Below are 17,749 nucleotides of genomic sequence, written 5' to 3'. Positions count from 1 at the left end.
ATACGCTCAATAATATTCGTGTCTGGTGATTTCGAGGGTGAGCAGAAGTGTTTAAACTCAGAAGAGTGTTCATGTAGCCACTCTTCAGCAATTCTGGATGTGTGGGGTGCCACATTGTGCTGCTGGAATTGTCCACGTCTGTCGGAATGTACAATGGACACGAATAGCTGCAGGTGATCAGACAAGATACTTACGTAAGTGTAGCCTGTCAGAGACATATCTAGACATATCAGGGATGCAATACTGCTCCAACTGCACACACTCACACCATTACAGATTCTCCACCAACTTGAACAGTCCGCTGCTGACATGCAGGGTCCATGTGTTCATGAGATTGTCTCCATGCACATCCATGTGCTCGATACCGAGCGAGGTGGCGCAGTGGTTAGCACACTGGACTCGCATTTGGGAGGACAATGGTTCAATCCCGTCTCCGGCCATCCTGGTTTGGGTATTCCGTGATTTCCCTAAATCGTTTCAGGCAAATGCCGGGATGGATCCTTTGAAAGGGATTCCTTCCCAATCCTTCCCTAACCCAAGCTTGCGCTCCATCTCTAATGACCTCGTTGTCGACGGGACGTTAAACACTAACCACCACCACCAACCACCATGTGCTTGATACAATTTGAAACGAGACTCGTCCCACCAGGAAACATGTCTCCATTTGTCAGCAGTCCAATATCGGTGTTGATGGGCCCAGGTGAAGCATGAGGCTTTGTGTCATGCAATCATCAAGGGTACATGAGTTTGCCGTTGGCTCCAAAAGCCTTTATTGATGATGATTCATTGAATGGTTTGCACGCTGACACTTGATGGTCCAGCATTGAAATATGCAGCAATTTACGGAATTGTTGCACATCTGTTACGTTGCACAATTATCTTCAGTCGTCATTGGTCCCATTCTTGCAGAATCATTTTCAGGCCACCAGAGTGTCGGAGATCTGATGTTTTACCAGGTTCCTGATATTTGTGGTACTGTCGTGAAATGTTCATATGGGAAAATCCCCACCTCAGAGATGCTGTGTCCCACTGTCCGTGCACTGACTATAACACCGTGTTCAAATTCACTTAAATTTTGATAACCTGAAATTGTAGCAGCAGTAACCGAAAAAAACTTTGAACATAGCTGCTAAGGGGTTCAGTGTCCATGTCAGAATTATATTAGAACAAATAAGCCCTTGGTCACAAATATTAAGTCAGAATTGACCAGGTTTCGACGCTACTATGAGTGTTGTCTTCAGTTTGTACGGACTGGAAAGAGATACAGTACTTACAAGTCACATTTAAAAAAAATCTAAGCCGGAAAGGCGACGTCATGAATAGCTGTAAATAACATGGCTGACGCACACCCATTATGCGTGTGTACATGGACAATTAGCTGCCTGTTATATCATTCAGGTAGAGTAGGTATAATGTTATCATTTAAACAGCCAAGCTGCTGGTTACAAGTTAAATAGAAGCACAAAACATTATAATCTTGTGTACAAGTTACAAAAACACAACAGACTTCAAGCAAATGTGATATACATATACAGGGTAGTCCATTGATTGTGACCAGGCCAAATATCTCATGATATAAGAGTCAAACGAAAAAACTACCAAGAACAAAACTCGTCTAGCTCGAAGGGGGAAGCCAGATGGCGCTGTGGTTGGCCCGCTAGATGGTGCTGCCATAGGTCAAATGGATATCAACTGCATTTTTTAAAATAGGAATCCCCATTTTTTATTGCATTTTCGTGTAGTACGTAAAGAAATATCAATGTTTTAGTTGGACCACTTTTATCGCTTTGTGATAGATGGCACTAGAATAGTCACAAACATATGGTTCAGAAGTTTAGATGAACAGTTGGCAACATGTAGGTTTTTTAAATTAAAATACAGAACATAGATACATTTGAACATTTTATTTCGGTTGTTCCAATGTGATACATGTACCTTTGTGAACTTATCATTTCTGAGAACGCATGCTGTTACAGTGTGATTACCTGTAAATACCACATTAAAGCAATAAATGCTCAAAATGATATCCGTCAACCTCAGTACATTTGGCAATACATGTAACGACATTCCTCTCAACAGCGAGTAGTTTGCCTTCTGTATGTTCGCACATGCATTGACAGTGTGCTGACACATGTCAGGTGTTGTCGGTGGATCACGATAGCAAATATCCTTCAACGTACCCCACAGAAAGAAATCTGGGGATGTCAGTTCCGGTGAATGTGCAGGCCATGGTATGGTGCTTCAACTACCACTCCACCTGTCATGAAATATGCTATTCAATACTGCTTCAATTGCACGTGAGCTATGTGCCGGACATCCATCATCTTGGAAGTACATCGCCATTCTGTCATGCAGTGAAACATCTTGTAGTAACATCGGTAGAACATTATGTAGGAAATCAGCATATGTTGCACCATTTAGATTGCCATCGATAAAATGGGGGCCAATTATCCTTCCTCCCATAATGCCACACCATACATTAAACCACCAAAGTTGCTGATGTTCCATTTGTCGCAGCCATCGTGGATTTTCCATTGCCCAATAGTGCATATTATGTCAGTTTACGTTACCGCTGTTGGTGAATGATGCTTTGTTGCTAAATAGAACGCGTGCAAAAAATCTGTCATTGTCCCATAATTTCTCTTGTGCCCAGTAGCAGAACTGTACACGACGTTCAAAGTCGTCGCCATGCAATTCCTGGTGCACAGAAATATGGTATGGGAGCAATCTATGTTGATGTAGCATTCTCAACACCGACGCTTTTGAGATTCCCGATTCTTCTGCAATTTGTCTGCTACTGATGTGTGGATTAGCCGCAACAGCAGCTAAAACACCTACTTGGGCAATATCATTTGTTTCAGGTCATGGTTGACGTTTCACATGTGGCTGAACATTTCCTGTTTCCTTAAATAACGTAACTATCTGGCAAAAGGTCCGGACACTTGGATGATGTCGTCCAGGATACCGAGCGGCATACATAGCACACGCCCGTTGGGCATTTTGATCACAATAGCCATACATCAACACAATATCGACCTTTTCCGCGAATTGGTAAACGGTCCATTTTAACACGGGTAATGAATCATGAAGCAAATACTGTCTGCAATAGCAGAATGTTACGTGATAGCACGTGCTTATACATTTGTGACTATTACAGTGCCATCTATCACAGAGTGAAAAAAGTGGCCCAACTAAAACATTCATGTTTCTTTACGTACTACACGAATATTTAACAAAAATGGGGGTTCCTATTTAAAAAAACGCAGTTGATATTCATTTGACCTATGGCAGCGCTATCTAGCAGGCCAACCACAGGGCCATCTGGTTTCCCCCTTCAAGCTAGACAAATTTCGTTCTTTGTAGTTTTCATTTGATGCTTATTTCGTGAGATATTCAGCGCGGTCACTATCTGTAGACCACCCTGTATACATCAAAATGCATATGACATCAGGTCATCCATGAATTGTAGTCAAGAAAAAATGACAAGTACATAAAACGCAACAACTAACATAGAATATTAAAATCCTGTAACAAGGGCTTTATAAAATAAAATAACAAAAAACTCAAAGTATGTCGTGTAAATGATATCATGGACATAAAAATATCTTAAATATTGAGCTATTTTAAATTAATAATAGTGCAAGAAGTGAGAAAATAGACGATAATGGTCAGTTCATTTTTACAGGGTACTCAGAAAGTGCACTTACGGGGGTGGTGTAGAACCAGTTTATCATTAGCAGGGATATGAATGAAACTTCACTGAGGTTATCAGAACACTGCAGTTTGTCTATATATGGTAATGTGAGATGAAGATATTTCTCTTGTGCAGATTGAAAATCATTATTTTGTTAATTCCCTTGGAAGGCTCTTAGAACCATTTTGCAAGTTCATATTGGTAATGTACTATTTCATACACAACAGTAAGGAGAGGTGGGCTACAGAGTGGTGCAGCAGCTCTTGTCCTAGGGAAACTGGGAGACCTAACTATGGTAAATGGAAGTTTTACTTAACTTGTAACTTTCTCCAAGCATTATGAAGAAACTCTGCAAAAGAATAAACACTTATAAAGTCCAGCTGTTACAAGGAAAGAACATTGTGCAATGTGAGACTCCCACTGTTAACGCAACTGAGACTGGGACATACAGGTGCTGCCAGATATCCCACATTGCTGTGGCAGAGGGTGCTCATATCAGAGCCACTGAAGACGTGGCTCAGCAGGCAAGCATCAGTGGATCTGTCGGGTCCCCGTGCGACTGCTTTGAGTGTCTGTCGGAAACATGCATTTTAGTTGATGACTGTGTGATGCTTGTGAGGTGTGGCATTGATTTATGATACCATAATCTTTAACTACAAATCCAGTGCTACTAAGTGATCTCTCTGATGCAGGCTCTTGCACAGTTTACCACTGTTTCAAAATATTTTAATTGATTGTTTTCCTTAGCTTTGTTAAATTGTAGAAATGAAGTCGTGTAACACCGTAAGCTGCTTGTCAACTGCAGCAACTGCATGGGATAGATCTCAGGTAGTGAAATCCATCTTTCTCCTCAATTCTCTTGTTACATCTAGTAAAATAGGTATGTTGCAGGTCATAACTGTAAATGTCTGCAACAATCCATTGGGGCACAAACTAAGTAAGGCCACCTTTACTAGATGCCTCATTGGATTAAGCACAACAGATCATTTAGACTACTTTGTCATAGGAAGTTTTGCCAAACCCATTGTCCCTTCTAAATCTATTCCAGGAATGATCACTATCTGCATGCCACCCATATGGGCATGTTGTTTGTGCCTGGTTAAGATTGGCAAGTTGTGGGCAACCTTAGGGTAAAGGAGAAACAAAATTTTTTCCTCCTACAAGCTACAATCAAGTCACCTCACAAGCCAGTCTCTGTGGGACCAAGGGATCAGCATGTGTGGAAATGGAACCTGTGCCCCTGTAGAAGTAAGGAAGTAAGCATGTCATAACCAGGTGGCTACCAGCACCAGAGTGACTGATGTGTTCTGACACTTCTCGCCATCTGCCAGTGGGCAGGACATGATTCCTTCCCCTAGTTCCCTGCTGGCTGCTGGTTGCTAACATTTAATGTGCAGGGGGGCAGATTCTGTGTTAGCAGTTAGAGGACACAACCTCTGCCTAGGTGACTTCTACTTTTATACTTAGGTCACAATTGATCGTAAATTTTTTAAAGAAAATTTTGAAATCACACTGAGTCCGCAGGATGACTTGTACCTGCCCACTTGCAGAGAGCTGACTGAAAACCATCCCACCAAAGCTCCAGTGCCTCAGCGATGCACCCGTGCCCCATGACATATCTTCATGTACATGCTGTCATTAGCAAATGAAGCTTTGCTCGTGTATGCGTTCAATGTATATGTTGAACATAGCCCCTCCTCCTCCCTCTCTCTGTGTACACCTCTTCATCCCTCTGTTGTCCACCTCATCTTCCCATCTCTATCTTTCTATCTCCTCCTCCTCACTCTCTTTGTCTCTTCATCTCATTCTCCCCCACCCTCCGCCGTCTCTCTGTCCATTTCCTCCACCCCTTCTCCCTGACCATATCTTCCTCCCCCCCCCCCACCCCACACTCTGAGCACATACTCCTTGCAGTCTATCTTTCCATTTCCACCTCCCTCTCTCGTTTTTGCACCTGCCCACTACCAATGACACCTTCCACGTCCACCTGCCTCATGCATTTCCCCCTGCTCACTTCTCTCAACTCATTTTTTCCTCCCCCTTGTTCTGTCCATCGCCTCCTTTATCCATATCAGCCTGTCTCCACCATGCACATTGGCATGTGTAGCCCCTACAATATACTTCAAAAAAGCAAGCCAATACTATTCCCGCAACATACATATCATGGAGGGCAGCGTATATGTCAGGGGCTGGGGAAAAAAAAAAAAAAGATATCTCCTCCACCCTCCTCTCACTGCCCATCTCCTTGCACATGTCACATATATTTAACATATTTCACATTTGTTTCTACACGTATTTCACCTGTATATGTAGAGAATTTCCTCATGCAGTTTTCATTTCATGCAGCTCAATCTCAGTGATGTCATATCTCCTGAAGAGTGTGTTGTACAGTGGTACAATTTTGCATGGACATTCAGTGGTATATTTTTATTCTGTCTGGAAAATGTGTTCCAAATAGAGTTAGTAGTAAAGACATAATAAGTTTGAGAATCATGCACAATGCTGCAGTTTTTCAGACATCTCAGTATTTATGACATCATATCTCCTGAATTAGTGTTCATGTTGTTGTGGTGGTCTTCAGTCCAGAGACTGGTTTGATGCAGCTCTCCATGCTACTCTATACTATGCAAGCTTCTTCATCTCCCAATACCTACTGCAACCTACATCCTTCTGAAAATGCTTAGTGTATTCATCCCTCGGTCTCCCTCTACGATTTTTATCCTCCATGCTGCCTTCCAATACTAAATTGGCGATCCCTTGATCCCCCAGAATATGTCCTACCAACTGATTCCTTCTTCTAGTCAAGTTGTGGCACAAATTTCTTTTCTCCCCAGTTCTGTTTAATACCTTCTCATTAGTTATGTGATCTACCCATCTGATTGTCAGCATTCTTCTGTAGCAGCACATTTGGAAATCTCCTTCTATTCTCTTCTTGTCCAAACTATTTATCGTCCACATTTCACATCCATACATGGCTACAAATACTTTCAGAAACCACTTCCTGACACTTAAATCTATACTTGATGTTAACAAATTCTCTTTTTCAGAAACGCTTTTTTTTTTTTTTTTTTTTTTTTTTTTTTTTTTTTTTTTTAAATCCATCTAACAATTTACATTGTGTGGATTTCGTCAGCAAAATCATATACAATACAATATACCTACAATTTATACACATAAAATTTTATTTACACACATTTTTGAGGTATCTTACATTAGTTTTATATCCATGTGTAATTTTCTTATAGTACTGTCCAGTTCTGGGTTTCATATTATAATTATTTCTTCATGTATTGGGTTTCCTTGCCATTGCCAATCTACATTGTATTCCCTCTCTACTTCGACCATCATAAGTTATTTCGCTCCCCAAATAGCAAAACTCATTTACTACTTTAAGTGTCTCATTTCCTAATCTAATTCCTGCAGCATCACCCGAATTAATTTGACTACATTCCATTATCCTTGTTTTGCTTTTGTTAATGTTCATCTTATATCCTCCTTTTAAGACACTGTCCATTTCGTTCAACTGCTCTTCCAAGTCCTTTACTGTCTCTGACAGAATTACAACGCCATCGGCGAACCTCAAAGTTTTTATTTCTTCTCCATGGATTTTAATACCTACTTCGAACTTTTCTTTTGTTTCCTTTACTGCTTGCTCAATATACAGATTGAATAATATCGGGGATAGGCTATAACCCTGCCTCACTCCCTTCCCGACCTCTACTTCCCTTTCATACCCCTCGCCTCTTATAACTGCCATCTGGTTTCTGTACAAATTGTAAATAGCCTTTCGCTCCCTGTATTTTATCCCTGCCACCTTCATAATATGAAAGAGAGTATTCCAACCAACATTGTCAAAAAGCTTTCTCTAAGTCTACAAATGCTAGAAACATAGGCTTGCCTTTCCTTAATCTATTCTCTAAGATAAGTCGTAGGGTCAGTATTGCCTCACATGTTCCAACATTGCTTCGGAATCCAAACTGATCTTCCCTGTGGTCGGCTTCTACCAGTTTTTCCACTCGTCTGTAAAGAATTCATGTTAGTATTTTGCAGCCATGATTTATTATACTGATAGTTAGTTAATTTTCACACCTGTCAACTCCTGCTTTCCTTGGGATTGGAATTATTATATTCTTCTTGAAGTCTGAGGGTATTTCGCCTGTCTCATACATCTTGCTCTCCAGATGGTAGAGTTTTGTCAGGGCTGGCTCTCCCAAGGCTATCAGTGGTTCTAATGGAATGTTGTCTACTCCCAGGGCCTTGTTTCGACTCAGGTCTTTCAGTGATCTGTCAAACTCTTCACGCAGTATCATATCTTCCATTTCATCTTCATCCTCTGTCATTTCCATAACATTTTCCTCAAGTACATCGCCCTTGTACAGACCCTCTACATACTCCTTCCACCTTTCTGCTTTGCCTTCTTTGCTTAGAACTGGGTTTCCATCTGAGCTCTTGATATTCATACAAGTGGTTCTCTTTTCTTCAAAGGTCTCTTTAATTTTCCTGTAGGCAGTATCTACTTTACCCCTAGTGAGATAAGCCTCTACATCCTTACATTTGTCCTCTAGCCATCCCTGCTTAGCCATTTTGCACTTCCTGTCGATCTCATTTTTGAGACGTTTGTATTCCTTTCTGCCTGCTTTATTTACTGCATTTATATATTTTCTCCTTTCATCAATTAAATTCAATCTCTCTTCTGTTACCCTGGGATTTCTATTAGCCCTCGTCTTTTTACCTACTTGATCCTCTGCTGCTTTCGCTATTTCATCTCTCAAAGCTATTCATTTTTCTTCTACTGTATTTCTTTCCCCCATTCTTGTCAGTCGTTCCCTAATACTCTCCCTGAAACTCTCTATAACCTCTGGTTCTTTCAATTTATCCAGGTCCCATCTCCTTAAATTCCCACCTTGTTGCAGTTTCTTCATTTTTAATCTGCAGTTCATAACCAATAGATTGTGGTCAGAGTCCACATCTGCCCCTGGAAATGTCTTACAATTTAAAACCTGGTTCCAAAATCTCTTACTATTATATAATCTATCTGAAATCTTCCAGTATCTCCAGGCTTCTTCCATGTATACAACCTTCTTTTATTATTCTTGAACCAAGTGTTAGCTATGATTAAGTTATGCTCTGTGCAAAATTCTACCAGGTGGCTTCCTCTTTCATTCCTTAACCCCATTCCATATTCACCTACTAAGTTTCCTTTTCTTCCTTTTCCTACTATCGAATTCCAGTCACCCATGACTATTAAATTTTTGTCTCACTTCACTATCTGAATAATTTCTTTTATCTCATCATGCATTTCATCAATCTCTTCCTCATCTGTGGAGCTAGTTGGCATATAAACTTGTACTACTGTGGTAGGCATGAGCTTCGTATCTATCTTGGCCACAATAATGCGTTCACTATGCTGTTTGTAGTAGCTTACCCTCAGTGCTACTTTTTTTGTTCATTATTAAACCTACTCCTGCATTACCCCTATTTGATTTTGTATTTATAACCCTGTATTCACTGACCATAAGTCTTGTTCGTCCTGCCACCGAACTTCACTAATTCCCTCTATATCTAACTTTAACCTATCCATTTCTCTTTTTAAATTTTCTAACCTACCTGCCCGATTAAGGGATCTGACATTCCACGCTCCGATCCGTAGAATGCCAGTTTTCTTTCTCCTGATAACAATGTCCTCCTGAGTACTCCCCACCTGGAGATCCAAATGGGGAACTATTTTACCTCCGGAATATTTTACCCAAGAGGACACCATCATCATTTAACCATACAGTGAAGCTGCATGCCCTCGGGAAAAATTACGGCTGTAGTTTCCCCTTTCTTTCAGCCGTTCACAGTACCAGCACAGCAAGGTCGTTTTGGTTAGTGTTACAAGGCCAGATCGATCATCCAGACTGTTGCCCATGCAACTACTGAAAAGGCTGCCGCCCCTCTTCAGGAACCACACATTTGTCTCACCTCTCAACAGATACCCCTACATTGTGGTTGCACCTATGGTACAGCTATCTGTATCACTGAGGCATGCAAGCCTCCCCACCAATGGAAAGGTCCATGGTTCATGTTCATAAATGTTCATAAAATTATATGATTCTGCAAGAACATTCAGCAGTATACGTGAATACTATCTATAAAATTTTTCATGAATATGGCTGATGCAACAGTTTTACTGCATGAACATTGAAAATGTAGTAAGTGATAAAATTTTCTTCCTTTCGTCATTTTGTGGGTGTTGTCAGCAAGAAAAAGTTTCGTAAGGATTTGAAATTGTGTGTAAAGTTTCTTGCAAGCCACTAAGTGCTCTGTTTCTCAAATACTGGATTAACAAACTCTCCAAATTCAATGATTCACTACTTTTTCACCTCCACTCCCATTCCTGCCATAGGTAGTTCGTTCTTGCCCCCATAGCGATTCTCTCTTCACTCAGTAAGTGTTGTGTGTACTAAGTTTTGTTGATTTAGGAGAAGATGTACATAAATACATATGTGTATTCATTTTTATAATATCTATGGATAACAGACTCATTCTCTTGTCTCATATCTCTAGGGACCTCTGGGCTACTCTTATTTCATAATGTGTGATCTGTCTAGTCTACAACCTTCTGTTTTGCATAGAAGTAGATTGAACAACAAAAATAATCAATTTTTGACAATATAATCTAATTGGATTGATAAAAAAATATATTCACCAAGCAGTGACAGGAGAACACAATTTAAAAAAAAGGTATTATGTATATTTTTGGAACCAGTGGCTCCTTCTTCTGACAGAAGGGTTGGGTTTGAAGGGGAAGAAAGAGGGGTGAAAGAAAAGGACTGAAGAGGCTTATGAGATGGGAAGAGTTTGGAAAAGTTGCCCAGAACCCTGGGTCAGGTGACATTTACCAGAAGGGATGAGGACAGACAGACAGTTGGAGACTGGGTAAGTCCAGTAAGTCCGCCCTGACCCGGAGTTCTGGCTGACTTTTCCAAACTTTACCATTTTTCCAAAACCTCTCCAGTCCTTTTCCTTAACCCCTCTTTCTTCCCCTTCAGTCATCCTCCTGCTTAGCTGAGTGGTTATGTGATTGCCTTTCATGCAGCAGGCCCAGTTTGATTCCTTGCCAGGTTGGAGATGTTCTTGGCTTGGGGACAGGATCTTATGCTGTCATCATCATCATCATCATCATCATCATCATCCCATCATCACCGCCGCACAAGTCACCCAGTGTGTGTCACCTGAAATAAGACTTGCACCCGGCAGCCGAACTCCCTGAATGGGGCCTCATGGCCAACAGTGCCACACAATCATTTCTTTTTTTCCCTGTTCAACGTTTCTGCCAGAAGAAGAAGGCACTGGTTTCAAAACTTTGCATGTATTAAACCTCTTGTGTGTGTGTGTGTGTGTGTGTGTGTGTGTGTGTGTTTTCTCCTGCAGCCATTTGGTGAGTAGATTTTTTATCTTTGCAGTTACATTATAGTAGCTGATTTGCAGTTCTAAAGTTAGAATATTTTACTCTTTTCTTTTTTCCCATTTTGTAAATGTTATTTTTGAGCTATACGAGCTACTTTAACTATTTAAGACTAAAATTACTGGTCTAGAATATGGAAAATATTAATTGTTCACATCCTAAGGAATTATTTTCTGCAGTACTGTGATAAATGTTTTAGGAAACAGTGGTACTTATTTCCGCCAACTATGAATGATGAAATGTTGCCCACACGTATCCCCTATGAAGAGTCTAGTATCTTCAGTATGCACAACTTCTATTGTCCGTCTGCTAAAATCACACAAGGTAAGCTATTTTTCTTGTGCCAATTTGATACAAATGCTAGTGCAACACATGCATTCAATCAAAATAAGAAATGGAAACTGTTTCTTGAGCACTGTTTCCCGATTTCAGAAATGAGGGAGATTGATGAATAGTTCAGTAAATATTTCCAAATTGTTTGTATTTTTTATTTAAAAAAATAGTGGGTATAAAACTATGAATGCAGTCTTATTTATCAGTGAAAATATTCTTGACACAGAAATATAGTTTCCATCAGTATAGAAGAGATATCTATATAGTAAAGATAGCAATTTACAAACAGTGTAGGCACTGAATCAGCAACAAGCATGTAACTGAAACTGAGAACTGTGCTAGCTTTTGGTAGAATCCTTCTTTAAGCTGAAGAGCGCGCGCGCACACACACACACACACACACACACACACACACACACACACACACACACACACACCTGCTCGCAACCCTTGGTCTCATGGCTCAAATTTCTGCGATATACCTACATGAAAGACCTGTACCATAGATCCTTCAACTGAAGCCTACTGCTGTCCTGTCAAAGGCACCTCTGAAAGCAGCCATGCAGTCTACCAAACTGCAACCACTGTGCAGGTGTCACCTATAACAAGTTATCTGTGCACATAAATGGTCTCTGCCAAACTGTGCCCAAGAGACACCTGGACCAATCAGTTGCTGAAAAGCCAAACTGTTGCCATGAGACAGCTGTGGCCCAGATGTCAAACATTCCACACAGCGTGGTGTGCTAGACTTCAGGAGTTGCTTCAGAGCCAGCACAATCTAGGTGCTTCCCAACACCAGCTTTCTTGAATTTCACAGGTAGGAACAGGCCCTGTAATTGTAATATAATGCTGACAAGCAAGTTGCACAGTACACGCCATCAACATTTGCTCTGTTGTGTAGATATTTTTAGTGGAACACGGGCACAAAGATCAGTGTGGTAGGACTGTCCCACAAGTGACGTAAACCATTCCAGTGCTTCAGCTACCATGTATCTAGTCCACACTGATATATTCTATGAATAAAATTCCCAGTTAATTAGTTAAAGTATGAGTTCATTGGCAATTAATCCCAAAATTTCCAATATACACAACAAAAGATTAAAGAAAAGAGTGCTAAATTAACAGAGTCACAGTTGTCACAGCATCACTCCAGTAACACCCCTTTGACGACTATACATGGAACGATTGGGACAGTCAATCACTTTTGTTATCTTGGTGAATGGGTCCACCCCAATGGTAGAGATGACACCCCCATCTTAGAAAGGTAATAATAATAATGTCACGTGACTAGGGCCTCCCGTCGGGTAGACCGTTCGCCGGGTGCAAGTCTTTCGATTTGACGCCACTTCGGTGATTTGCAAGTCGATGGGGATGAAATGAGGATGATTAGGACAATACAACACCCTGTCCCTGAGCGGATAAAATCTCCGACCCAGCCAGGAATCGAACCCAAGTCCTTGGGATTGACAGTCTGTTGCGCTGACCACTCAGCTACTGGGGGCAGATATCTTAGAAAGGTGTAACAGTGCAGCATACAATCTGTACACCAAGAAGTGCATTTCGAAGAACGCTAAGGTCTGTCATTACAGAACTGCTGCCAGACCACAGTTTATGTATGCCTCAGAGACCCTCTTGATGAACAGAAAAGGCATGGCGGAGGACCTGGAGAAAGCCGAAAGACGTATTCTCAGAAAAATTAATGGCCCGTGATTGCTCCCAGATGGAACCTACCGACTGAAGTCTAATTCTGAACTGCATCAACAGTTAGAATCAGCCAACACCAGTATGTGACATAGGAGGCTCAAGTTCTATGGGCACCTACAATGAATGAACAACAATAGGCTTACCAAGAAGATCGTCTCATTGGTTAAAAGCTACAAGTCTGGAAGCCTGTGGCTTAATGAAGTACTAAAGGACTTTGATTCAGCTGGGATCTCTGATCTTGAGGTAGAAGATTGTTCCAAATTTTGTGCTACGGTAGAGTCTTGGACTCCACCACCTAGAGTCCTTAAACATCGGAAGACCCTTTTACAGGAAAGAAAGGAGAAATTATCAGCAGGGCTGAAGAGATATTGGGAACAGAAAAGAGCATCGAAGAACAACTAGTCATAAGCGCTCCTTAGTGGGCTTAAATCAATAAAAAAAGAATCTCAATTCACCCAATGAGTAGAACAGTGAACTGGAGACACTGCCATCAACTGGACACATGAAGCTGGTGCATCGTGTTGAGAAGCTGTGGCGGGCAGCCACTACTCTGGCAATGAGCAGCTGATTTGTCGTATCACAAGGACTTGCACCACCATAGTTGAATAGAATTGCTGTCATCCAGTCCACCCACTGCTTTCCCGTTATTACTCTTCCTCACCAAACCCACCAAAAACTCTTCCATGTTGTAACTGATATGTACATGTGCATAGTTTGAATAATGCTTTGTAAACACACACAACAGTTGTGTCAGTTAGTGTAGACAACCACCATTAGTTATCTTCTGGTTATGAAAATTTCCTAGTTTTGTTAGATGGTTTTTTTGGGGCGCTACACAGCATGTGCTCACTCATACGAGTTCTAATATTGATTTCTGAGCTGCCCTGGCAACCAAGTATTTCTTTGAAATAATTCCAAAAAATTTTACAGTACTCTCCTTTCTAGTGCCACAGTATTCTCATCCTTCAGTAAGGTCGCCAGATGCAGTATTTCCCATTTTGTGTGTGTGTGTGTGTGTGTGTGTGTGTGTGTGTGTGTGTGACTGTAACACAATGAGTAGGGAACACTGTGTGATGGATCTGACAGTTTGATGTGACCTAAATTACCTTTGACTATTCGTCTACCACAGTGGTCGCATTTTTGGTTTGTTCTTGTGGTCTGCCTTCTCTGTACCATGCCTTCATCTTCTTGGCTTCATCTCCAGACAGGGTGATGCAGTAAGAGACCATCTTCCAGCTACTGAATGGTGAAATGTCTTCAGTGATAATCTTCTGCTGTATCAACAGTGTGTGTCAGTTGTGCAGACAGATCCAAATAGCAGCAACTCATAAACTCAAATAAGTCAGCCAGCACGTCTGACCACATCAAATGCAACTTACACTCTTCAATTATCTGAGTGTTTACATTGTAGTATGTGTGTTTTCTCTGAGGTGTTCATGACACCTACAAGAGGCATCACCAAGGCATAAATGTCCATGTCCAGCAATTGCTACTGTGCTCACAACACTGCGCCTTGCCCATATTGTGTTACATCACTGAATATGCACCATCTGCATAAATCACAGATCAGGGCGTACACAGTGTACTTTTCCCATTATATAAAATGACTATGAGAGTTACTACTATTTGTTGCCAGTGTAAGCGTTGTCAGTGAAACGTAAGTCATGTTCATGAATAACTCACATTATACTACTGCTGATGTTGTTTTGGATAGATAGTCATTGAAATATGTAGAAATAACTTCAGGAATTCCAGAGAGAAGCTAGTTGGGACACTTGCTGTTTGTGTTGTTTAATAATGTTTTACCAGGTAGTATGAACAGGAACCTCAGACTTTTTACAGATGGTGCAATTTACAATGAACTGCCCAAAAAAACCTCCACAAATATCCAGTCAGCACTTGATAAGATTTGAAAGTGGTGCAGTAATTGGCATCCTACTTTAAATACACAAAATGTACACTTCAGAAAGCACAGAACCTTTGCACTCTTAGTACACAATAACACAGAATCACATTTGTAATCAGTTAATTACAAATAACTGAATATAATAATTTGTGAAAACATGAAATGAAATAATCTCTTAGGCTCAATTGTAGGTAAAGCAAGTGGTAAACTGCCATTCATTGATAGGCTACTGGGAAAATTCAGTCAGTCTACAAAGAAGAGTGCTTACAAAACTCCCATGCAACCCAGCCTTGAACACTCTTCATATAGGTGAGATCCATACCAAATAGGACTAATGAGGGATACTGAATGTGTACATGATGCAGCAGCATGAAAGGTGACAAGTTTGTATGTTTGGAGAGCATCATGATTCACTGAAAAACTGGAATTGGCAGCACTTGAAGATAGATGCCAGCCATCCTTCAAAACCCTAATTACACAGTTCCAAACACCACAATATAAGCAAGGAATCTAGAACTGTACTGCAGCCATCCATGTGTCATTTCCATAGGGTCTGTGAACACAAGATTAGATTAATTACAATGTGTAAAGAGTTATTTGAGCAGTCATTATTCCTGCAGTCTCATCCACAAATGCAACAGGAAGAAATTCTAATACATGGTACTGAGAGATGTACACTCTGCCATATACTTCACAGAAGTTTCCAGAGTGTGGATGTGGATATGGATGTGTGCTAGATGAGAGAGTCTTCAAACAGTGACACTGCTGCATTAGATAAGGCCACAGTAACATCTACACAGTTAGGCTGAAAGCTGTGGTAGTTACAAACACTCAGTTATGAAAGAGGACTGTGTAAAACATTTTTATTCTGGTGGAAGAAGTAAAAAAAATCAACCATACCATGTTTACCATACTGTTTTCCATTTATCGTTGGTAATTTCAGTTCCTCGCAATCGGAAGGATGACGGTTCAATCTCGCGTCCAGCTATCCTGATTTAGGTTTTCCGTGATTTCCCTAAATCACTTCAGGCAAATGCCAGGATGGTTCCTTTGAATGGGCACGGCATACTTCCTTCCCTGTCCTTCCCTAATCTGATGAGACCAATGACCTCACTGTTTGGTCTCGTCCCCCAAACAATCCAATCCAATTTCAGTTCTGCTGTATTATTATACATTGAAGCATAACATGTCATTAGAAATTCGTATCTTTTCAACATCACAACTGCAGGTTAGCCTTTCCTCCCATTTACCAATGCAATATATGAATTAAACATTTCCCAAAGTAGCTCATCATCATTCGTTATTATTCATTGCCAATACACAGCTTCTCCCCAGAATATTTTACTCAATGGCTAATAACAATTAAATGATTGTTAGAGATCCCAAGGGTGATCTAATCATTTGTGCATTAAAATCTCCCAATTAAATTTTGACTCTTCTTGGGTTTTTGGGCTACACATACATCATAATAGGAGTCTTCTTTTCTGGGGATTCATCTGTTGCCTTCATATTCTGAATTTCCTGTGGTTACCTGAACCAAAACGTCTTTCAGCCATTTCTCTCCTGTGCACCAGGTATAACAGTGTTCTGCTGGAGTATGCGAGAAGCAAGACATCAGACAGATGCAAAAGACAAGAAAATCTAGTAGTAGTATACTCTGTGGTTTTGACTGAGATAGCAAAGATTATTGATTAGCTCACATCATTATTTTGTGACAATATTTTAAGTAAATTACAAAATTGTGTGATGCACCATTATTGCCAACAGATTTATCTGGAGTACGGGTAGTGACTCTAAATCCTGGCCAAGTTCTCTTTGTTCCTCGACATTGGTGGCACTACGTTGAGAATCTTGACACAGCTATCAGTATTAACACATGGATACCACTGGTAAGAATGCTTTTTACTTTTCTAGCCTCATAAGACCATGAATTTGTGTGTGATGAAATGCTGTTTCCTTGCAGACAGTTGCTTTGATAGCAAATTTTAGAGATCTTTCAGTGAGGGTAACTGCTGATACCCTACATTCAATTTAGCTGATGCTAGCACATGTAGTGAAATATTGTCACATCAGATTAAGTTACTTCATATTGTTTGTGTATTGATTGATTTGTTCCATGTCCCTGAAATTTCTCCATCTCAGTAATATCACTTTAATGTGGGAAATGGATGAAATTATGCTTAACACTAATATTCATATCAATATATAAAGAGTGGAAAATGGTTTCTGAAATTGCGATAATTAAATAAATACTTAATATTTTATGATAAATAAAAATAGCAGCTGAATACTGCTCCTGCAAAAGGAATAGCTATGGCTTTATTCAAAGTTACTACTTTTCTGCTTCTGTAAACCTGCATTTATAAAGGGCTCTAGGTTGCTTCAGATGTAGGGTGTTTCTTTCAGTTATCGTATCATCCAGTACATGTTCTTTAGGTTTAAATAAAAGTGATTCTGATGCTCCCTACAACATTCTGACACTGACAAGCTGAAAGTTTTTCACAGTCTGCTGACACACACACACACACACACACACACACACACACACACACACACAGAGAGAGAGAGAGAGAGAGAGAGAGAGAGAGAGAGAGAGAGAGAGAGCTTTCGTGCTTGCATGTGCACTAGGGGCTTTCAACAATATGGTTATCAGTGCTCTTAT

At 40.5% G+C, this 17,749-nt stretch overlaps 1 protein-coding gene across 1 annotated transcript in view; it reads left to right on the top strand.

The window, feature by feature from the left end:
- The window catches only part of LOC126092063 (HSPB1-associated protein 1), an 89,287-nt gene that overhangs the window by 29,188 nt on the left and 42,350 nt on the right, over positions 1 to 17,749 (top strand). The window contains exons 4-5 of the mRNA XM_049907475.1: positions 11,344 to 11,468; positions 16,855 to 16,976. Coding sequence (XP_049763432.1) covers positions 11,344 to 11,468; positions 16,855 to 16,976 — 247 coding nt within the window. The remainder of the gene's footprint in view (positions 1 to 11,343; positions 11,469 to 16,854; positions 16,977 to 17,749) is intronic.

This window comes from Schistocerca cancellata, chromosome 7, assembly GCF_023864275.1.
Source record: "Schistocerca cancellata isolate TAMUIC-IGC-003103 chromosome 7, iqSchCanc2.1, whole genome shotgun sequence".
In the NCBI taxonomy this organism is placed as follows: Eukaryota; Metazoa; Arthropoda; class Insecta; order Orthoptera; family Acrididae; genus Schistocerca; species Schistocerca cancellata.
This window is presented reverse-complemented; position numbering and strand designations above follow the sequence as displayed.